Raw genomic sequence first — 24,555 nt, 5'->3', positions numbered from 1 at the left:
ATAATGAAAGCCAGGCTTCTCCCCGTCAGAGAAAGAAGTTTACAAACAAGAAAAAGGTACAGACTATAATAATGACCCTATGTGCTGGACTGGCATTCAAGGTTTCAGTATGAATGCATAGATAACAGGAAAAAAAGTGTGTGTGTGTGTGTGTGTGTGTGTGTGTGTGTGTGTGCGCGCGCGCACACGCACATTCAAGGATTAGTGTATATGCAATCAACTTTTTAACCCTCCCAATGGCCAAAGCTAGTATGCTTTCCCTTTCTTTTTTTTTTTTTTTTAACATCTTTATTGGGGCATAATTGCTCCACAATGGTGTGTTAGTTTCTGCCTTACAACAAAGCAAATCAGTTATACATATACATATGTTCCCACATCTCTTCCCTCTTGCGTCTCCCTCCCTCCCACCCTCCCTATCCCACCCCTCCAGGCGGTCACAAAGCACTGAGCTGATATCCCTGTGCTATGTGGCTTACTACGTTTGGTAGTGTATATATGTCCATGCCTCTCTCTCGCTTTGTCACAGCTCACCCTTCCCACTCCCCATATCCTCAAGTCTGTTCTCCAGTAGGTCTGTGTCTTTATTCCTGTCTTACCCCAAGGTTCTTCATGACATTTTTTTTTCTTAAATTCCATATATATGTGTTAGCATACGGTATTTGTCTTTCTCTTTCTGACTTACTTCACTCTGTATGACAGACTCTAGGTCTATCCACCTCATTACAAATAACTCAATTTCGTTTCTTTTTATGGCTGAGTAATATTCCATTGTATATATGTGCCAAATCTTCTTTGTCCATTCATCCGATGATGGGCACTTAGGTTGTTTCCATCTCTGGGCTATTGTAAATAGAGCTGCAATGAACATTTTGGTACATGACTCTTTTTGAATTATGGTTTTCTCAGGGTATATGCCCAATAGTGGGATTGCTGGGTCATATGGTAGTTCTATTTGTAGTTTTTTAAGGAACCTCCATACTGTTCTCCATAGTGGCTGAACCAATTCATATTCCCACCAGCAGTGCAAGAATGTTCCCTTTTCTCCACACTCTCTCCAGCATTTATTGTTTCTGGATTTTTTGATGATGGCCATTCTGACTGGTGTGAGATGATATCTCATTGTAGTTTTGATTTGCATTTTTCTAATGATTAATGATGTTGAGCATTCTTTCATGTGTTTGTTGGCACTCTGTATATCTGCTTTGGAGAAATGTCTATTTAGGTCTTCTGCCCATTTTTGGATTGGGTTGTTTTTTTTTTGTTGTTATTGAGCTGTGTGAGCTGCTTGTAAATTTTGGAAATTAATCCTTTGTCAGTTGCTTCATTTGCAAATACTTTCTCCCATTCTGAGGGTTGTCTTTTGGTCTTGTTTATGGTTTCCTTTGCTGTGCAAAAGCTTTGAAGTTTCATTAGGTCCCATTTGTTTGTTTTTATTTCCATTTCTCTAGGAGGTGGGTCAAAAAGGATCTTGCTGTGATTTATGTCATAGAGTGTTCTGCCTATGTTTTCCTCTAATAGTTTGATAGTTTCTGGCCTTACATTTAGGTCTTTAATCCATTTTGAGCTTATTTTTGTGTCTGGTGTTAGGGAGTGATCTAATCCCATACTTTTACATGTACCTGTCCAGTTTTCCCAGCACCACTTATTGAAGAGGCTGTCCTTTCTCCACTGTACATTCCTGCCTCCTTTATCAAAGATAAGGTGACCATATGTGCGTGGGTTTATCTCTGGGCTTTCTATCCTGTTCCATTGATCTATCTTTTTGTTTTTGTGCCAGTACCATACTGTCTTGATTACTGTAGCTTTGTAGTATAGTCTGAAGTCAGGGAGCCTGATTCCTCCAGCTCCGTTTTTCATTCTCAAGATTGCTTTGGTTATTCGGGGTCTTTTGTGTTTCCATACAAATTGTGAAATCTTTTGTTCTAGTTCTGTGAAAAATGCCAGTGGTAGTTTGATAGGGATTGCATTGAATCTATAGATTGCTTTGGGTAGTAGAGTCATTTTCACAATGTTGATTCTTCCAATCCAAGAACATGGTATATCTCTCCACCTATTGGTATCATCTTTAATTTCTTTCATCAGTGTCTTATAATTTTCTGCATACAGGTCTTTTGTCTCCTAGATATTTTATTCTTTTTGTTGCAATGGTAAATGGGAGTGTTTTCTTGATTTCACTTTCAGATTTTTCATCATTAGTGTATAGGAATGCCAGAGATTTCTGTGCATTAATTTTGTATCCTGCTACTTTGCCAAATTCATTGATTAGCTCTAGTAGTTTTCTGGTAGCATCTTTAGGATTCTCTATGTATAGTATCATGTTATCTGCAAACAGTGACAGCTTTACTTCTTCTTTTCCGATTTGGATTCCTTTTATTTCCTTTTCTTCTCTGATTGCTGTGGGTAAAACTTCCAAAACTATGTTGAATAAGAGTGGTGAGAGTGGGCAACCTTGTCTTGTTCTTGATCTTAGTGGATATGCTTTTAGTTTTTCACCATTGAGGACGATGTTGGCTGTGGGCTTGTCATATATGGCCTTTATTATATTGAAGAAAGTTCCCTCTATGCCTACTTTCTGCAGGGTTTTTATCATAAATGGGTGTTGAATTTTGTCAAAAGTTTTCTCTGCATCTATTGAGATGATCATATGGTTTTTCTCCTTCAATTTGTTAATATGGTTTATCACATTGATATATTTGCATATATTGAAGAATCCTTGTATTCCTGGAATAAACCCCACTTGATCATGGTGTATCATCCTTTTAATGTGCTGTTGGATTCTGTTTGCTAGTATTTTGTTGAGGATTTTTGCATCTTTGTTCATCAGTGATATTGGCCTGTAGTTTTCTTTCTTTGTGACATCCTTGTCTGGTTTTGGTATTAAGGTGATGGTGGCCTCGTAGAAGGAATTTGGGAGTGTTCCTCCCTCTGCTGTATTTTGGAAGAGTTTGAGAAGGATAGGTGTTAGCTCTTCTCTAAATGTTTGACAGAATTCGCCTGTGAAGCCATCTGGTCCTGGGCTTTTGTTTGTTGGAAGATTTTTAATCACAGTTTCAATTTCAGTGCTTGTGATTGGTCTGTTCATATTTTCTATTTCTTCCTGATTCAGTCTTGGCAGGTTGTGCATTTCTAAGAATTTGTCCATAGGTAGTATGCTTTGAGCAGCAAAGTAATGATAGTGTTGGATTTCACCCCCTAAATATATATCTATATATAGATATAGATATCTATAACTATAGATATCTAGATATATATGCATCCCCTGGAGTCCATGTGCGTATACATAAAGTGAATAAATGGGGAAGCAGGGACAACTCTTCCCTTCCAGAGGATTCCAATTAGTAAAAGTAGACAGAGTGAAGAAAATAGAAGGTTACAATTAGAACATCTTCGTAATAATTGTAGGCACAATCCACAGTGGACGCTACAATTAAGGGGCAATACTTTAAGCAGCAGCAGAATATCTGCACAGTGTCGATGTATTGTCTCTACAATAAGTATTTATTAATTACAAAGATAAAAATAGCAACTTAATAGACAAGAAACTTGGCAGAAACTACCTGAACCAAGGATCAAGTCACTTGTAATAGGACTTATTGACATATTGTTCCCCCTGATAGTATGCATTAAGAAGGGCAATAATGTATAACCTCACTCTCATCTTGAGAAAACACTAGATAACCCCAGCTCGAGAGACATTCTGTAAAACCTCTAGCCAGTGTCATGGTCAAAAGTGTCAAGGTCATGAAAGACAAGAAGAAATTTGAGGAAGCATCACACATTGGAGGAGGCTAGAGAGGCAAGGCAACAAAACACAATGTGGGATCCTGGATTAGAACTCGGGCAGAATAAAGGACAATAGTGGAAAAATGGTAAAATCCCAAAATGTTGATATGTAAAAGACAGAGTATTTGGAATTTCATCACACTGTACATGAGAGTGGACCCAAGCCTTACATTAGTGTTTAGATTGTAAAATCTGGAGTTTTTCGGTGTCCTTGCATAGTTACTAAAGAGTACAAAATATTTCAAACTGCCAAGAAAATAGAGGGAATTTTTGGAAATAAAGTTGTAACTTTTCCACTGTCCCGATAATGCTGTCCACTCCTTGTAACCTACGTAGGCCTTAGAGAAGGAAGGAAGGGAGGGAGGGAGGGAAGGAAGGGGAAAGAGGGAATGAGTCAAGGAGAGAAGGAAGAAAGGACAGAAGGAAGGAAAGAAAGAAAAGGAAAGAAGGAAGTACACTGTTGATATCTGAGGTGTCCCATTGCTTATCTTCTGTGTGGCTCAGCCTCATTAGGTTAACACAGTCTTACAAGTTACTGTAAAATGGCTGATTTTTGTCTTCATCAAGTGACCTTGGAAACTCCAAGGCCTGTAGCAAATGAAGGGGAATTTCAATTCCAGCACCACGAATGTTTTCTAGAAAGACTCACTGCTAATCTTGAAGCACTATACACTTGACCCTTGCACAGTGTGGGAGTCGGGGCGCCACCCTTCCCCGCCATGGAAAATCCATGTATAACGTGTAGTTGGCCCCCCGTATCCGAGGTTCCACATCCACATATTCAACCAACCTTGGATAGTGCAGTATTTACTAGTCATAGAAATCTGTGTATAAGTGGACGCAAGCAGTTCAAACCCATCAACTGTATAAGAGAAGAAAGCTATTAAAAGCGGTTACTCACCAACCGCTGCTAAAAAGTCTCTCTGTGCAGACATCTCAAATCCATCACTAACCTCCTCACAATAGCCAGAAATAAAAGTGTGCTAGTGCCTCCTGCTCCTGCTCTCCCAACTACCACCCACTTCCACACCTGCTTCAGGCTGTCCGCTTGGAACTTCTTGCCACTCTTTCCTGCCCTTGACATTCTTTTAGGTGTGATTGATTCACAGGAAGTAAATGACTGGGATGAGGCACTGAGAGTGAATCTCTGTGTGATCCGCTCTGAATCCTGTAACCCACACCCCAAAGACAGCCCAGGGCACTGAGCCCAGCAGGGTTGCTCCTGGACTCAGAGAGGCAGCCAAGGTGACCATACCCAAGGCCACCAAAACCCGAATGCAAATAAGTCACCTGCCTTTGTAAGGATGCCACTGAATAATCAAAGTACATTTATTTCTGAATTCCTAGTCAGGATTGTGAAAGAGAAATAGTAACTCTTAGGTGATAGAAACAGTAGTAAAATACAGTACACAGGAAGGCCATTTGAATGATAACAAGACAAAAGGTACAACAGCAAATGAAAAATAGCAACTTTAAATACAAAGTGAAGCAGTTTAATAAGAAATTTTGTTAATCAGAAAAATACATGTCCCCTGTCTTTATTACATACTGTACAAAATAAAATATTGCACCTTTAAGTCATATAATAAATATATACAAAGAGTATTGTACAAATGATCTCTCTTTTAATTTAAAAAGCCTTCAACAATCACGTGTGGTTGATGATGAACAGCTCACAGGCTAGTGTGTCCTCGTCACGTTCCCGCACCCATTCCCAACCACCAAACCCTCCACATACAGTAGTGCTCATCCCAGTGTCAGTGAGGCTGCAGTTAGAACAAGAGACCTGGTGCTCAGGATATGGCATGGCAGAGAGATTCAGCAAGCTTGTCCACAGACAAATCCAAAGCCAGAACGCACTGCTCACTTATGAGTGACCAGGGACTAGGGCCAGCACACCTGCTTCAGTTAACTTTGCTGCCGACAGCCTATAGGCAACATGCGCACAGGCAGCTGGGACCCCGAATAAAGAAGTGTGACCACTTATATGGGGTTGTGCGCCATCCAAAGCCATAACTGCTAGTATGTAAGGTAAGAGCCCCCTAACCAAATCAGCTTTAGAACTTACAATTAAATACTAGTTCCCAACTCCTTCCGCAGCAACATCTTCTCCAAACTTTACCTCCACCCTGACGCCGTCACTAATGCCAGCATTGGCACGATCCAAACCCAAACCAGTTCTGACCTAACCCTAATCCATAAAGCCAACTCTAGCCTTAACAACAAGTGAGCCTCCATGTCTCTCACCTAACCCAAGGCTAAAACTAAAATGAACCCAAACTTAGTCACCAGGTCCTAACTCAACTTCTCATCCTAACTGTACCTTCCAGCCTCATGCTAATTCGCTTTGGATTTACGGACAGATCAGTTCAAATTAAAACAGTTACTTACTGTAAACAGCTCTTCTCAGCTATCATGTTTCATAGTTAGATTACTTTCTCATAATTTTTCCAAAATAAAAATCCTTAGGAATACTGTCTTATGCATAAATTCATTCTAACAAGGCTTTGGTTTTTCTGTTTGTGTGCAAGAGAATAGTGCTGAGAAAAATCTCATACACAGCTCTTAAAAGAACGCTTTGAATATACTTCAAAATCAGTAGAAGAGGTTAACTTTCCATCTCCTTTAATTTCCAAGATGCCTCATTTGGTCACAGATCGATTTCCGTAGTTGCAAGAACGGCAGCAATGTTTACTCAGTGTTTTCTCCCCTAAGTTCTCTAAGAGTAAGGAAAAGATGTCATTCCCCCAGGATGTCTGGATCAGTCAGGGTCACAAGCCTGTCCAGAGTGATTGTCTCCTTTTCACAGACTAAACGTAAGGGTCCATAAAAATGCCATTAGAGCCAACATCTTAACAACTACTGGCCAGAGCTTCTAAAATGTAAATACCTTATAAACCTGTTGCAACCCTAAAACTGAGAGAAGTCATCAGTTGCCGTGTTTCTCAAGCCTTCAGGATGTCGTACTCTCTACTAGTCTATAAATCACAGGAAGAGGCAGCTCGTGACAATGCACAGGTGATCTTGGTGATTTCCTGATTAGAAGGACAGGACGAGGTCCCACGTGCAATGGTGTGCCTGCTGCAGTATTTTTTGTTAGTCCTGGAACGTATCATTTAAAAGAGTTGGAATTAAAAACCGGCCATGGGGAAATGACAGTCCCAAATTTTAACAGTGGTGATTTCTTCTGTCTGATTGTAGAATCTAGAGGGGTTTTTTTTGTAAAGAAATACGTGTCTTTGTGCCAGCTACATAGGGAAGAGAGCTTTTACATTTTGTTTCATCTTCCCAGTGGCATTAGGACCCCCTAAAAGTTTTATCCTCCTTTACACGACTGACAGCACCTTTGTTTGTAGAGGTCTAGCGAACACAAATTAAGATGCTTTACAAACGTACAGTAGTGAGTTGTGTCTGTGCAGCCTCCTGCAGAAAAAAAAAAATACATATATATATATATATATATATATATCTATATCCATTTAACACATAGCTCATTAGAGACCTAGTTTAAAAGGAAGTACATGATTTTATGAAAAGCAGAAACTGAGATCACAGGGGGAAGCGAAGAAGCTCGGCTTGGGTTAGGGCCACTGCTTGGCACTGGAGTCAGAAGTGCCCTGGACTCACTTCTTAGCTGGGCCATGTGGCTTCTCGATGCCCTCAGGGGACATCACAGTCCTTCAGGCCACCTGCTCCTCCCAGTGCTGACAGCAGCACTAGCTTCTGGGGTGTCATGAACCCCAGGGAAAACTTACCAAAGCAATGGAACTCTCCCTAGAAAAATATATATGATGACATTTCCCACATAACTTGAGGGCATTTACACACCTGCCCAATCCCATCCAAGGAAGCCTTGTCTGAGGGGCTGAAACTCCAAGGCAGAAAGAGGCTGTGGAGAGGCTCGCAGTGCTTGTTAGAAGGCCACTGACCACCCTACTCAGTCAACTATTTTCTTCTCTAAAGGACACCAAGTTGCACCCACATCAAAGCAGCTAATCTCCTGATGTCCCAAGATACCACGTCCGTTCAGAATGGCCCTGTGGACGAGACCCTGACAAGGTTGGCTCCATGCGGTCCAGTTTGCACAAGGCTTCGGGGTGGTTGCAATACCTGAGAGGGGTACGTACTATCACAGGAAGGCCCCAAGCAGTGCCGCCAGGAAGAGGGTTTCTTTCCCGGCTCACAGCGTCTCTCAGCCACCGTCTTACAGCTCCTCGTGTGGACACAGTCCACCTTCCTAGACTGGAAGCCCTGACCACAGGCTGACGTACAGGGCCTCCAAGGGCCTGCGTGCCAACATGTGTCACAAGCCCGCGACGAGCAGTTCCTCCAAAAGGTGGGTCTGAAATGAGAAAAACAAACAAAAAGGTGGACAGTGGGAGAAAGTGGGGTGTCACTTCTTGCTGGGATCAAGCCTTTTACTGTACTGTACTTTCAGTATAGCAAAGGCTTGACAATTACGACCTTATTCAACAGGAAACTCATCTGCATTGTTCCTGGCTGACTAAGCAAGTGGTGGAGGAATCACAACCTCAATAGAGGCAAGCAAACCACGTGTTTCCGTGAGCCTCCGGCACCACATCAAGGCGCGCACCTCAAAAGACACACTCTCCTGATGAGCTGGAGCAGATCGATTTAGACAAGGAAGAGAAGAATGACACATTTGTTAACCAACGGTAAGCTCCGTTTATATAAGCACTTGAAATATATTCTGGTATGAGTATGAATTTGTGAGCAATCTTCTCTGCTAAGAGGAGTGCTCTAGTTTACATTTAGGACACACTATAACTCGTATTGAGAGCTAAAAAAGACCTTTTGGGAAGAGGGATCTCTTTCTAGCCTCCTTACTCTTTAAAACAGAACAGAAAGTTAATGCCCTCTGTTTTGTTGTTGTCAAAAAGGGTCCACTGTACGTGTATATTTATTTGACAACCATGTGCCAGAGAATTTTCCAAATACTTTACATAGATTGACTCCTTTAATCCTCACAACTACCCTACACAGTAGCTACTTAATCTTTTAATTGAAGCATCGTTGATTTACAATATTATATTAGCTTCAGGTGTACAGCATAGCGATTCAATACTTCTATACTTTATACTCCATTTAAAGTTATTATAAGATACTGACTATATTCCATGTGCTGCGCATTACATCCTTGTACCTTATTTATTTTATACCAACTGGTTGATACCTCTCAGTCTCTTAGCCCTGTCTTGCCCGTCCTCCATGCCTTTCCCCCCCGGGTAACCACTAGTTTGTCTCTGTATCTATGAGTCTGTTTCTGTTATAGTCATTCGTTTTATTTTTTAGATTCCACGTATAAGTGACAGCATATGTATGATATTTGTCTTTCTCTGTCTGACTTTCTTCCCTAAGCATATATACACTCCAGGTCTATCCGTGTTGTTGCAAATGGCAAAATCTCATTTTTTATGGCTGAGTAATATTTCACTGTATATGTACCACATCTCCTTTATCCATTCATCTGTTGATGGCTACTTAAGTTGTTTCCATATCTTTCCATATCTATTATAAATAATGCTGCTCTGAAAATTGGGATGCATATATATATATATTTTTTTTGCGGTACGCGGGCCTCTCGCTGTTGTGGCCTCTCCCGTTGCGGAGCACAGGCTCCGGATGCGCAGGCTCAGCGGCCGTGGCTCACGGGCCCAGCCGCTCTGTGGCATGTGGGATCTTCCCGGACCGGGGCACGAACCTGTGTCCCCTGCATCGGCAGGTGGACTCTCAACCACTGTGCCACCGGGGAAGCCCAATCTTTTTGAATTTGTGTTTTCATTTTCTTCAGGTTTATACCCAGGAGTGGAATTGCTATATCATCTGGTAGTTCTCTTTTTAACTTTTTAAGGAACCTCTATACTGTTTTCCATAGTGGCCGCACTAACTGACATTCCCACTAACAGTGTGCAAGTGTTCCCTTTTCCCATCCTCAGCAGCATTTATTATGACAACAGATATTCTGACAGGTGTGAGGTGATATTTCATTCTGGTTTTGATATGCATTTCCCTGCTGATTAGTGATGTTCAGCACCTTTTCATGTGCCTGTTGAATGCCCTCTGATTTTTGAACAGATATTTACCCTGGAGGGTGAGCCACCTTAGTGGACCCACTTTGGGGTATCTGCTCTTGTTCCCTCGGGCAGGGTTCCTGGAACTGATGTACTCGTACCACATGAGAGTGTTTCCCCATCCCCTAAGATGACTGGAAGAGGGCCCTAACCTGAGCGGGTTCAATCACTGTCTTTCTCCCAGGAACTTGGAAGTTGCTGGAACAAGACATATAAACCTGAAGGCTGGAGTAGTGGTGGCCATGCTCTGCCACATGGGCCAGAGAAGTAGAATAAAATGGCATTCAGAAAGAACAAAGAATGAAGCAGAAACACACAGAGCTGCAGAGCTGAGAGGAGAAATAACTCCTCATTTCTTGGTTACAGTCCTTCCTGAGGTCTCACAGCATTATCCCTTTGGATCGAGACATTTTTGTGTTCCTATAAAAGGCTCCCTATCAGTGCACATAATCCATAAGGAGTGTTGAAACACCACTGGAAATGTAATAAGGTGGAGAAAATTCTGATCACCTGAACTGCTCTAAGAGACTATTACACATAGTTGGAAGCAATACTTTGATTAGCCAGTAGGGGGAGACTCTATCAAAGGGTTTACTTAATACTGTCCCATCAAACTGTTTATAAGATTTGTAAGAGGAAAAGGGATGAGGGTGTCCTGTTAACTGCAGGGTTTTTGTTTTCTCCAGTGGGTATGAAGCTTAGGGGGCCAAAAGTTGGGTTGCTTTGGACAAGAGGGCAGAGACTGTGAGTACTCTCCAGCCATCCCCTATGCAGAGATCAGCTTTTCTACTGAAAACAGTTGAACAAATATTCCAAGGATACTCAAAGAAGACATTTTAAAAGATACCAAATTGTTCTGAGAATGGTGGTCCTATCTTAATAAGAACTCTTCCACCCTCTTTGTATAACTCATTCCAAGTTGACTTTTGTTGTTTCCAGCCCAAAGGACCTTAACTAATACAGCCTCTTTTTCTGCTTTGTTAGAAGACAGGGCCAGTGGGAAGTCAGAAGAAACTGTTTAGCTTCCTAAATATGAAAGTTGAGGGGGGCGCAAGGAGCTAGAGACCAAGGCAGATGCTGAAACCCAAGAGGCTGGTCATTGAGGACCCAGTAAAAGAATGCAAGATCGGTCCAGCAGAGAGCATCACTTCCTTCCGGGCAGGGATGGGACTGGGGATGGGGATGCCTGAGCTAGGGGGACACAGTCTGGGCACCAACACTGTGCACACAATTGGAACTTGTGTTTTTCTATGCAAAACATGAAAGTAGAAATGGCAGCAGAAATCATAACAGTAACCCTGTTTCTACTAGTCTTTCTTAATTTCTCATTCCTATTCAGTCCAGCTCTGCTCCTACCTCAAATAACCCGTTTCATCATCAGCCAGATGGAACTACTGATTCTGTAGGGCAGTAGATTTCAAGTCTGGCTTACTATCAGAGGTATGTAGGCAGCTTTAAAAAGACATAGATTAGGAAAGAATTAAAAACAAAAGACAAACAAACGAACAAAAGAGATACAGATTGCCAGGTTCCACTCCTCCCCAAGATTCTAATTCATTAAGTCCCAGTTGAGGCCCAAGAATCTTTAAAGAAACTTCCCAGGGAATTCTGACTCATGGCTGAGGTTAGGAATTACCTCTTTGGGGAACAAACTCTCTGGGTCCTCCAGCACGTCCTCAGATCCCTGTGTTGTCTTCTTGCCATAATGTGGGTTAGTTTACCCTGATAATTCTCACTCCCTTTATAACTCTTTTCAGTGGAAGCCACACCTCCCAAACCCTTCCCAGGGCCAATAATAGAGGCTAGCAGATGACCTGCTCACCACTGTTTCTCTACCAGTGGCCACTAACAATGTTACTCCTTGTAACACACCCTCTAATATTTACTGAGGCCGTACTATGGCAACTGGGGGTCTCCAGCCCACCCACTGCATTGTAAAGTGAGATCTAGTACCTCACCTACCTTCAGCGAGCTCACAGGAAGCATGCCCAGTCAGCAGAAGAGGTCTGTGGGGGAAAATGAGGCCAGAAAACTGCAAAAGAGACCCACAGAAGCTCTCTAAAGTAACCTAGTCCTTCTTCCATAAACCACCAGATATTTGGGGAAAATTAACAGCATGAAAGAAAAGTACTAGGACACTAGTACTAAAAGCTGAACAGCCAACCCTGCAGGAAGCAGAAACAATAGAGAAAATGAAAGGCAACTTGACTCTTTTCCCCCTTCAGGTCTAGGAATTTTTCTTCTATTACTTCTTTTATGTCTACCCTTTCAGTTCATTTCCATATCTCTTTCTCTAAAACCCCACTTAATCAGATATCCTCGTGATAGATCCTTCCATGCCTTTTATCCTTTCTATTCTATTTTTTGCTTCTTGTTTTGGTTGGAAAGTTCATGGCGTATCCGAGGGACTGAAAGAAGGACAGTGGCTGGAAGAGTGAGACAGACTGAGGTCTCGAATGAGGGTGTGCAGGGAAGTAGGACTTGACCGTGCAATATTTTATAGGGCACACTGTGGATTTTAGTCAACCTTTTCCCTAAGAGCAAGTGAAGCCTCTAAAGTGATGTTAATCTAGCAGGAAGACGGGGTGTGGTGGTGGTATGATCAGATTTGCATTTTGGAAAAGATTACTCTGGCTGCAGTAGGGAGACTGGGTTGGAAAGGAGCATGGATGGATGGAGGGAGACCAGTTGGACGGCTTGGCCAGGGGTGATGGTGGTAAAGATGGAAAAAGGTGGATGGGTTGGAGAAAAAATACAAAGAGCCAAAGGTCATGTAAAAAGTAACCAGAAAAGTACAAATTACAATAAGATATTTCATCCATCAGATTGGCAAAATTTTTAAAATACTGAAAAACCTATATAAAGTTGACGAAAAGGGGGACTCTCAAATACTGTTGGTGTAGACATTTTGATGGTTATTTAGTAGTGTCCAAATGAGCATGTCTGTCAATTCAAGTCCATATCTAAAATTTATCCCATAAGAATATTACCCTTTGTGCATAAAGATGTTCCGGATGTTTACCGCAGCATTTGTTTGTAATAGCAAAAAAACTGGAAACAATCAAATGTCCATTAGCAATGGAGTGATGTAACATTAAGTACAACAATTCAAAAGAATAAAGTGACTCATGTACTTGGATGGGAAATAGCTCTATAATGTATTGATAAGCAGAAAAAACAAGTTTCAGAAAAATATATCCAGTATGTTATAAAGAAAGCTCAAACCACGTAGGTGTTTGTAATAGAAATATATCTTTGAGCGTGCAAAGTAAAACATCTGGGATGATACCTATCAATCTGTGTGTGGTCTCCATCTTCCGAACAAAATTGGAAACTGGGTTTTCTGTTGAGAATAAGGGCAGCTGTTCCAGACATTTTCCATTCGAGGAGAATGGTTCTGGCTGGAATTGTTTTGGGAATAGGAAATGCAGCTGACCCTACATTGCCAAACCTTACTGAAGGCTCAAAATAGAAACAGAGCCAGTTGTCAAGGTCATCTCATTTTCTCCAGCAAGACTCAGGATGTGGAGGAGGAAGGAAGAGCCATAGAGTGAGCATCCTCTATGACCAAGGCTGCTTAAGTGCTTCACACTAAACCAATTAATCAAAGCTTCCCCCAAACAAGATAACCTACAGACTAGGAGAAAATATTTGCAAATGATGCGACCGACAAGGGCTTGATTTCCAAGATAAAGTGAGAGCTCACACAACTCAACAACAACAAGAAAAAAAACAGAAAACCCTATCCAAAAATGGGCAGAAGACCTAAACAGACGTTTGTCCAAAGAAGAAATACAGATAGCCAATAGGCACATGAAAAGATGCTCAACATCGCTAATTATTAGAGAAATGCAAATCAAAACTATAATGAGGTACCACCTCACACCAGTCAGGATGGCCATCATTAAAACATCTACAAATAACAAATGCTGGAGAGGGTGCAGAGAAAAGGGAACCCTCTTACCCTGTTTGTGGGAATGTAAGGTGGTGCAGCCATTGTGGAAGACAGTACGGAGGCTCCTCAGAAAACTAAAAATAGAATTATCATGTGATCCAGCAATCCTACTCCCAGGCATATATGCGGAGAAAACTATAATTCAAAAAGATACATGCACCCAATAGCCAAGACATGGAAACAACCTAAGTGTCCACTGACAGATGAATGGATAAAGAAGATGTGGTACCTGTATACAATGGAATACTACACAGCCATAAAAAGAATGAAATCATGCCATTTGCAGCAACATGGATGCAACAAGAGATTATCATACTAAGTGAAGTAAGTCAGAAAGAGAAAGACAAATACCATACGATATCACTTATGTGTGGAATCTAAAATATGACACAGGGCTTCCCTGATGGCGCAGTGGTTGAGAGTCCGCCTGCCGACGCAGGGGACACGGGTTCGTGCCCTGGTCCAGGAAGATCCCACATGCTGCGGAGTGGCTGGGCCCGTGAGCCATGGCTGCTGAGCCTGCGTGTCCGGAGCCTGTGCTCCGCAACGGGAGAGGCCACAACAGTGAGAGGCCCGTGTACTGCCAAAAAATAAAATAAAGTAAAATAAAATACGACACAAATGAACCTGTCTTTCAAACAGAAACAGAATCACGGACATAAGAGAATAGACTGGTGGTTGCCAAGGGGGAGGAGGTTGAGGGAGGGATGGAGTGGAAGGCTGGTATGAGCAGATGTAAGTTTTTATATATAATGGATAGACAGTAAGGTCCTACTGTATAGCACAGAGAACTATATTCAATATTCTATGATAAGCCATAATGGAAAAGACTATTTAAAAAAAAGTATGTCTATAACTGAATCACTTTGCTGTACAGCAGAAATTAACACAACATTGTAAATCAACTCTACTTCAATTAAAAAAAAAACCTAGCAAAATTTCACACCGACAGTAATACCCCATTGTGCAGACTAGGAGGTTAGGTAGTCCAAGGTTACACAAGAAGAGAGTGGTAGAACTCCAAATTTCCCCATTAGTGTGCCCTCTTGGCTTTCTCCTCACTTTCTTTGGCTGGAGCACGCTCCTCTGGGGTGGTGGAGTCGCCAGACGGAAGGGGTCTGGGTGACCTCTGAGTGACCTCAGGGAACAAAGTTCTTCTACCCCTAAATCATCTATCAGCTCAGACTTTTATAAAAGAGGGAAGCATTTTTTTCTTGTGTAAGCCCCTTAACAAGATAAAAGTTAATTTTATTCTCTGCTAAAGTAAATTTTATTCTCTGCTAATAACGTTGGACGTTATTCTGTGCCAACGTCCTAATCAAACAGTTTCTAAACAAAGGAATAATGTAGTTCATAGAAAACACTAGGTTACAGATTTAATCTGTAAGCCTAAATGAAATATTATTAGGCTTCATCAACTTTGTATATAGAGGGGAAAATACCTGTCTATTCTCAATGCTACTTTTTCCTTTCTCTTTGGGGTGTCTCTATATGTTGAACATCCAAATAATGTGTGATGATAAATAGTACATGTTAATGAGTATTTTGGTATAATACATACTATTGAGGATGGCACCATGAGAAATCATAATTTAGTAGGAACTGTCCATTATGAGAGGTGGTATAGAGGACAGATGATGCCACTTTCAGGCGGTCATAGTCACTACTGAGGTGGCAGAGGTTGTGTGCTGCCCTAGGGCGGGGCCGGTACCTCCTGTCATCACAGCCGGACTCAGAACGGTTGGGGTGTTGACAAATTATATGCTGCTGCTGCTGCATGCTCACAGCGCGACCCAGGCAACGTCCAGGACACTGGAACAAAAGCACAATGCAGTATAAACAACACTGGGAGCTCACGCATGCTGCGGTTCCAAAACCATGTGCTGCGGCGGCATTGCTAAGGACTAGCTACAGGGGATCAGCTGTACCCGAGGGAAGTTCGGGAGGATGTAAGCCCAGCTCTAAGGACCAGACAGCCCTCCTTCAGAGCCAGAAGTTTCCTTTCCTCCTCTTCTCCCCCAGAAACTTAGACCACCTCTGGGCAGAAGGGGAAAGGACAGGGCCAATCTGTAATTGACCAGGCTTAGGTTCAGAAATGACTATGCTTAAAACCATAAGCCATGGGCAAGTTTGGGTTTTCCTGCTTAGAGCAAAAATGAAGGCTATGTGTTGAGGTGAGTTCAATTACAGAAAAAAATATTTTGACATGCAGTTCTTAAATTTTTCTGTACTCATAACACCTATTAATTTTTCTTGTAATTTGTTTTATGCTTGAAAAGGTCTTTCCCATCCTGATAGTTCTAGTCCAGTTTAATTACTTTTACACTGAGCACTTTAATCAAGTCAGAATTTATTCTGATGTATGCCGTGAGTTTGGGCTCTCATTTTACTTGTTTTTCTTACATTAGTTGACCAATTTCCCTCATACAATCTTTTTTTTTCCTAACAACAATATTGTGATATAATTCACATACTGTACAAGTCACTGTTTAACGTATACAATTTAATGGTTTTTAGAGTTGTGCAACCGTCACCACAATCAATTTCAAGACATTATCACCATCCCCAAAAGAAACCCTTTAGCATCTACTCCCAATTCCTCCCATGGCCTCTCCCCCTCAGGCCTAGACAGCTGTTCAGCTACATTTTTCTCGAGAGATTTACCTATTGTAGACACTTCATATAAATAGAATCATACAATATGTGGTCTTTTGTGTCTGCCTTCCCTCCCTGACCATAATGTCTTTAAGGTTCATCACCTTGTAATACATATTAGTAGTTTATTCTTTTTAATGGCCAGATGATATTCCATTGTACAAATACACCACATCTATCTGTCAGTTATTTCCAATTTTTGGAGTTTTATTATGGGTTTCACTTGAGTTATTCCCACTCTTTGGTTCTTATAAATAATGCTGCTATGAACATTCATGTACAGGTTTTTCTGTGAACCTGTTTTCATTTCTCTTCGGTACATACCTAGGAGTAGAATTACTGGGTCATATGGTAACCCATACATTTAACCTTTTGAAGAACTGTCAGACTGTTTTCCAAAGTGGCTAGACCATTTTTCATTCCCGCTTGCAAAGTATTAAGGTTCGAATTTCTCCATGTCCTCATCAACACTTACTACTGTCTCTCTTTCTGATTAGCATTTCCCTAATGAATAATGATGCTAAGTTTCTTTTCCTGTTCTTATTGGCCGTTTGTAAGTCTTCATTGGAGAAATGTCTATTCAGATTCTTTTCAATATTTTAATTAGTTTATTTGTGTTATTATTGAGTTTGAGTGTTCTTTATATATTTTAGAAACAAGTTCCCTTTCATATATATGATTTTAAAATACTTTCTCCCACTCTGTGGGCTGTCCACTTTCTTGATCATGTCCTTCGTAGCAAAACAAGTTTTTAATTTTGATGTGGTCCAGTTTATTTTTGTTGTTGCTGTGGCTTATGTTTTGGTGTCATATCTAAGAAATCATCTCCTAATCCAAAGCATGAAGATTTATGGCTAAATTTTCTTCCAGGAGCTTTATTGTTTTAGCTCTTGAGTTTAGGTCTCTGATAAATTTTGACTTAATTTTTTGTATATGTTGTAGGCTAGGAATCCAAGTTCTTTCTTTTGTATGTGGCTATTCAGTTGTCCTGCACCATTTGTTGAGGAGATTATTCTTTCCCCATTGAATGGTCTTGTCACCTTTGCAGAAAATCAGTTGACATAGATACATGGATTTATCTCCAGACTTTCAGCTCTCTTTCATCAATCTATGTGTCTATGCTACGCAAGGACCACACTCTCATGATTATTACAGCTTTGTAGTAAGTTTTGAAACTGAGAAGTCTGAGCCCTCCAACTTTGTTCTTTTTCTAGATTGTTCTGGCTATTCTGGGCTATTTATATTTCCATATGAATTTTAGGATCAGCTTGTCAATTTCTGCAAAGAAGCTGGGATTTTGAAAGGGGTTGTGTTGAATCTGTAGATCAGCTTGTGGAGTGCTGTCATCTGAATAACATTAAGTCTTTTGATCCATAAATATAGGATGTCTTTTCATTTATTTAGATCTTCTTTAATGTCTGGAAAAAAAAACTTTCTGTAGTCTTATACTATTTATTGTTTTTGAACTATTCTTCCCTCTATGATGAGCTGGAACTTGATATTAAAACACCTTTGTTGCAAGCTTCCCAGCAAGAGGCATCATAATAAAGTGAGCCCATCTGAACCCCCTCAATCCCCACCTGGGTGAAACTTCAGAGACTGGACTGTCATTCCTGGGGCACGTCTCCCCTCCCCCACTCTTCTGTCTTCCGTGTTGGTGGGGGAGGGGGATAGTTCTTGTTCGAAGAAATCCTTGGTTCTTCCAATTCTAGTTAATAAACTTGATGCTCCAGAAAGATGTATCACACTCTGCTTTGCATCATCCCTGCACAGAACTGGGGCTGTGCATTTTCCAGTTAGACAAGTGTGTAGCCATGTAGTGCTTGGAGTTAATCAGAACAACTAAAGGGGAAAATGACCTAAGAGAATTAGCACAGTGACTCCCAGCAGCAACAACTGCTGCACTGCAGGGCAGAAACGCAGGAAGTGTGAAGTACCTTCCTGCACTAACATTACCGAACATTTTCAGAAGGGCCGAGGGGAACTTTTGGTCCCTGGAGCCTGTGTTAATTACAACAGAGAGGCCCATGAAAGGATAAGAAGGTCCCGTGAACCAGCCTGTGCGCGGTGTGGTAAGGTCCCTGGGCAGCCGAGTTTCACGACTGTCGCGCAGCAGTTGGGCTCTCCTCTTCCCCCGTGCGGAGGGGCCCTGATGCATGGGTTTATTTTATTTTTTTTGATGTACACCATTTTAAAAGTCTTTATTGAATTTGTTACAATATTCCTTCTGTTTTATGTTTTGGTTCTTTGGCCGCGAAGCACGTGGGATCTTGGTCCCCGACGAGGGATCCAACCCGCACCCCCTGCACTGGAAGGCAAAATCTTAACCACTGGACCACCAGGGAAGTCTCTTTTTTAATTTTATTTTTTTGATGCATGGGTTTCACCACAGGAAGTGTATGATTATAGTAGATGATCATACTTTCAAAACACTAGATTTGTCAGCATTACCTGGTTCCCTGGTTCAATAAGCCCTGGAACACACGGGTGACTGGAGCAGGGGCTTCTTCCCAGAGGCCTCTCTCTGGGGGCACATGCTCTCGGAGGCATCACCTGTACAGTTCCATTGGCTCTTGTCCGCTTACAGGTCACTTGCCGACTGCGGAATCCTTCACCGCAAGACACAGAGCACTCTGACCACGTGCCCGTGAACCACCTAAGAACAAAAACTACAGGAGCTTAGTAAGGACTGGTAGGACAGATCCAACAGGGAGTGGCTTCCAAAGGAAAAATTGATCCTAAGATGATGACTGTTTCAGGGCCCTCACACGTCTCTCTGGGAATGGGCAGCAGCACAGATAACTCCCAGCCATATGCTCAGATTTTCTTTTACTCAGAGAAGCAACAGAATCACCACGTAGAGACAACCAACATAGGGGTGGGAGAGAGCCGTCTTCAAGTAGGTAAGGAGCCATGACTTGTGTGGCTTCATAGAGTACAGCTAGGGCAAAATTAGGTGGAAACTTCAAAAAGGTGGATTTCAACTCACTGAAAGCAAAGGGAATATTACTAAATATTACTAAATCACCTATGTGCTCTTTGTGCTCTGAGACATTCGCATGTTTTCTAATGTAATTGTCATCTTGTTCCCATTCTTGCAATGAAGACAGCGATGTCCACAGGGTTAAATAGCTATGGTCCCATAACTAACATGCCAAGAAAGCTGGGACTGCTTCTAGATTTATCTGACCCTAAAGTTCATATTGATTATAGAAGACTGAACTTGGAAGTGGACACCTTGGAGATATTGGGTGCTCTGTCACTCAAGATGTTCGAGCTGCCACCAGGATACTGAAGAGTAGGGGTTCCTAACCTGAGCCCCATTGTTCTGCAAGGGAACCATGGACTTGGATGGGAAAAGGATTACATCTTCATTGCCACTAAGCTCTAACGGCAATTGAGTATTGCCTTCAATTGTAAAAATGTAGGCAACAACATCTAGTAGTAATAGCAATACCTGTGATTTTGTTAGCAATAGAAGTCATAGCTGCTTTCACATGACATGAGAATTGTGGCAGGCATCCAAAACAGCAATTATATTCATCACCATTTCAAAATCAATTGTACTAGTAGATCCTATTATTTAGTGTGTTAATAGAGAAGCAAATTTCCTATTACATCACACATTTAAAACTACTTCAGTAACTATATTTCAATATAATTAATTGGATTCCTCTGTAGTCAAGTATATTTTATTTCTATAGATTTAAAACCCTTGATTGAGAAGGGAGCCATAGGCTTCTCTAGACTACGGAGGGATCCATGGCACTGAAATGTGAAGGACCCCTGATGTAGAGGGATCTAGGGTTAGATGATCTCTACTGTTTCTTCTAGGTATGAAAGTGTATGACTCTTTTTTCTAGGAGTGGCTAAAGGCTTGAGAGTACTTAATAAATAAGGATAAATTTCCCAATGTGAATTCTCATTGTGAGAATCAACAATTGATATAAACCAGTTTTCTTGGATCAAATTCCTCCTAGTTATTCTAGCATCAGTTTGCTGCTTCCTGAGGGACAGATGACTCTTGCACAAGCTCTTCCTTTGAAGGATAGGAAGAGCTCATGCAAGAGTCAAGGTGCCTACGGCACTGCAAGAGAGGTCAAGGTGCCCACGGTATCCACGGCTCTTCTAATAACGTGTTCCGAGGCATCTCTTTTGTTTCACGGTGTGACCATGCCTCCCACTTCTCCTCCAAGGCACAGATCATGGATCCGGGGTGGGCATTTGCACAGAGCAGTGAGCTGTACAACATTATGTACACCTCCGATTCCTCCTCAGTAAAATGAGGTTGATTAATAGTGTCTGCCTCACAGGTTTGTGCTCAGTAAGTATCACTACTGTTTGGTTTTTGTCTTGGTTTTTTTTTTGTTTGTTTTTACTGTGAATTTTGTCATTGTGAACTAAAATATTGCCTGTCATGTCAGTAAACAAAGGATGTTGCAGCCATCAAGCCATCACATTACAGCTGCCCTGACGGTGCACCACCCCGAGGAGACTCAGGATGAGAAAGCACAGGACACTGGCCCCAGATAGTGGAGGTGCACATCAAAGGAATGATTTCGGTAAGCCCAGACTCTTGCATCTTCCCATACAGACAAAGGCGCTAAATTCCTTAACTTGAGATAGCTGGTTTTCTTTAATTAAGAGTAATCTTTTGATATTCCAACTACCTGGTCTTTTGTTGCAAAAACTCCTATATATCTTGGTTCCCCACTCCCCGCCTTGCCACTTCAGAACAGTTTCTCAGCATTATCTGCGATGCTATGTCCCAAGCTTGAAGTCCTCAGAATGTCCGTCGAATAAAACATACCTCTCAACTTTTAGGTTGTGCATTATTTTCAGTCGATGGCATCATTGGTCAGTTATCTGCTAGGGACTATGCTATTCAATCATGCATTCATTTTTTTAACAAATATTTTTAGAGAGTGTACAATGGGGTGATTACTGTGCTGAGTGCTGGGGATAACTTGTTAAACACACCAGCTGTGGATTTGGGTCTCATAGAACCGATGGTCCAGTATGTGAGCAAGACAGGCAGATTGTGGTAAGAGCTGTGCAGAAGAATGACATGGAAATAGAAAAACATATAGCACAGGGGTCTGGGTTAGTTTGGGGACTAGAAGGTTTTCCTGAAAATAGATGAATAAGAATAACTAAGTGAAAAGAGAGTAAGCAGTATGTGCAAAGGCCCTGAGTCAGGAGACAGAACGGTATATCGAAGGGACGAAAAAGACTATTGTGGATGGAGATCCAATAACCAGGCTGGGAGACACAGCAATGAGGCAGAAAGGCAGCCTGAGACCCAAGCACGCAGGGACTTTTATTCTTTCACTCACCTATTCGGTCAGGCAGCAAATAGGTACTGGGCACTTACTATGTGCAAGGCATTATTTTAGACATTGGGGGACAAAATGAACAAGATAGACACAGTCCCTATGCCAGGAACTTTGACCTTTGTCCTAAGAACAATGGGAAGGCATGGAAGGTTGTTTATTTTTTTAAACATCTTTATTGGAGTATAACTGTTTTACAATGCTGTGTCAGTTTCTGCTTTATAACAAAGTGAATCAGCTATACGTATACATATATCCCCGTATCTCCTCCCTCTTGCGTCTCTCTCCCACCCTCCCTATCCCACCCCTCTAGGTGGTCACAAAGCACCGAGCTGATCTCCCTGTGCTATGCAGCTGCTTCCCACTAGATACCTGTTTTACATTTGGTAGTGTATATATGTTCATGCCACTCTCTCAGTTCGTCCCAGCTTACCCTTCCCCCTCCTCGTGTCCTCAAGTCCATTCTCTAAGTCTGCGTCTTTATTCCTATCCTGCCCGTAGTTTCTTCAGATCCATTTTTTTTGTTTTTTGTTTAGATTCCATATATATGTGTTAGCATACAGTATTTGTTTTTCTCTTTCTGACTTACTTCACTCTGTATGACAGACTCTAGGTCCATCCACTTCACTACAAATAACTCAATTTCGTTTCTTTTTATGGCTGAGTAATATTCCATTGTATATAGGTGCCACATCTTCTGTATCCATTCATCTGTCGATGGACACTTAGGTTGCTTCCATGTCCTGGCTATTGTAAACAGAGCTTCAATGAACATTGTGGTACAGGTCTCTTTTTGAACTATGGTTTTCTCAGGGTATATGCCCTATAGTGGGATTGCTGGGTCATATGGTAGTTCTATTGTTAGTTTTTTAAAGAACCTCCATACTGTTCTCCATAGTGGCTGTATCAATTTGCATTCTCACCAACAGTGCAAGAGGGTTCCCTTTTCAAGTGAGGAGCATCATGATGAGTTTGTGTTTAGGGTTTTTTTTTTAAGGTTTTTTTCTGATGTGAACCGTTTTCAAAGTCTTTATTGAATCTGTTACAATATTGCTTCAGTTTTATGTTTTGGTTTTTTGGACTTGAGGCATGTAGGACCTTAGCTCCCCGACCAGGGATCGAACCCACACCCCCTGCACTGGAAGGCAAAGTCTTAACCACTGGACTGCCAGGGAAGTCCCATGGGTTTGTGTTTTCAAAGATGGTTCTTCTTATAGAGTGGACAAGGCACTCTAGAAAGGAGACAAAACTCAGGAGGCTCCTGGAGTGGTCCTAGTGAGGAATGATGATGGCTTGGACTCCACTGGTAACAGTGGGAATTGACAAGAACAGATGGAAGTGAGAGGAAAGTGGGAGTTCAGGATGTTGCCAATGTGATCTGGAACACTGGGGACGGATCAGATTCGGTGGAGATCATGAGTTTGACTTTGGACATTTTTAAAACCATTGATTTGTGTTGTCTGTGACACAGAAAGGTTAGTAATGGTTTTACCCCTGGGGGTAGAGTCTACGGAACTGTGCTTTTAACTAGTACCTCTCATGATCTGGCCTGCTGCCTTATCTCCTGGGTAAACCCATGAAATCAGCTTCACTGTGCTCTTAAGGTACATTGTGAGTGCAGGAAACAGATTTGGGTAGCAATTAAGAGCAGATGCTGTGAAAGCAGACTACCTCAATTTGAATTCTGGCCCTTGTAACTGTGCGGCCTAGGGGAGTTGTTCCATCTGTAAAATAGAAAATGAACGACATCGACCTCAGAGGTGACTGTGAAGTGATCCACATAAAGTACTTAGCAGAGTGCCTTGTATGGTACATGCTAAACAAATCATAGTGGTCGAGTTATTAAATCCAAATGACTGGGCATTTTAAAACAAGCCCAAACCTGGTACTGCTGAGATGACTACACATACCTCGAGGGGCAGTCCCAGATGTTACAGGGCTGGAACCCAGCCAGCGGCTTCTGGAGGTGCTCACAGAAGGCCTCACTCACTTCCTGCCCGTTGGCCATTACACACTGGGGTCTCTGAACTCGGGCTCCCAAGTGGCCGCAAGTGGCAGAACAATGTGTCCAGCTACCAAGCTCCCAGAAAGTCTCTGTGGAAAGAAAATGAATGTCATGACAGATGAGAAATGATGATGGGCTGGAGACACCCCGGCCAAAAGCCAGCTGTTTTCTGGTTACCTGCCTGTCTGGTGCTCTGAGTAGCACACAGAGAATAAGCCATCATACAGTGCAAGGGAGTCCTTTAAATCTCCTTTTCCCTCAGATAGCTTATTGTAATAACTGGTGGGAATGGCAGCCAGAACGGGGCCCTTGGACCACAGCCTGGGTGAGGGGCTACTGCAGACCAGCTGGATCTGCCAGAAAAAGCCCAGAGAGAAGGCGGACGTATCCTGTGCAGTGCGCTGGCTCCTCAGGACTCTCCAAGCAGAGCCAACAGGACAAGAGTGGAGGGTCTCTCAGGGGATGCCCTAAGGATGCCCAGTGGGTTCTATTTCTCCCAAGTGGATCAGGCCGAGAAATGAAAGATGTTTAGCAGGGAGCAGGGATTAAGCAGAAATGTTAATGTTGCATTTCAATTCCATTCTTATTTTTCCATTAATTCTGAATCTAAATTTCAGATTATTCCTGAAACTGCATACATAATTTGTCCTGGAGACATCTGGAAAGGTGAAAATGGGAGTTTCCTTTAGAAACCTTGAAGCTGACCCCCTCCAATAATTATAACGGTTTTTA

At 41.9% G+C, this 24,555-nt stretch overlaps 1 protein-coding gene across 1 annotated transcript in view; it reads right to left on the bottom strand.

The window, feature by feature from the left end:
- Window positions 1-7,080: 7,080 nt before the first annotated feature.
- ADAMTSL3 (ADAMTS like 3) overlaps window positions 7,081-24,555 on the bottom strand; it is a 368,709-nt gene continuing 351,234 nt past the window's right edge. The window contains 5 exon segments of the mRNA XM_065871391.1: window positions 7,081-7,143; window positions 7,894-8,125; window positions 15,542-15,642; window positions 18,937-19,141; window positions 23,729-23,912. Coding sequence (XP_065727463.1) covers window positions 7,081-7,143; window positions 7,894-8,125; window positions 15,542-15,642; window positions 18,937-19,141; window positions 23,729-23,912 — 785 coding nt within the window.

The sequence above is a fragment of the Phocoena phocoena genome, chromosome 2 (assembly GCF_963924675.1).
Source record: "Phocoena phocoena chromosome 2, mPhoPho1.1, whole genome shotgun sequence".
Taxonomy (NCBI): Eukaryota; Metazoa; Chordata; class Mammalia; order Artiodactyla; family Phocoenidae; genus Phocoena; species Phocoena phocoena.
The sequence above is the reverse complement of the archived record's forward strand: the minus strand, read 5'-3'. Positions and strand labels throughout refer to the sequence as shown.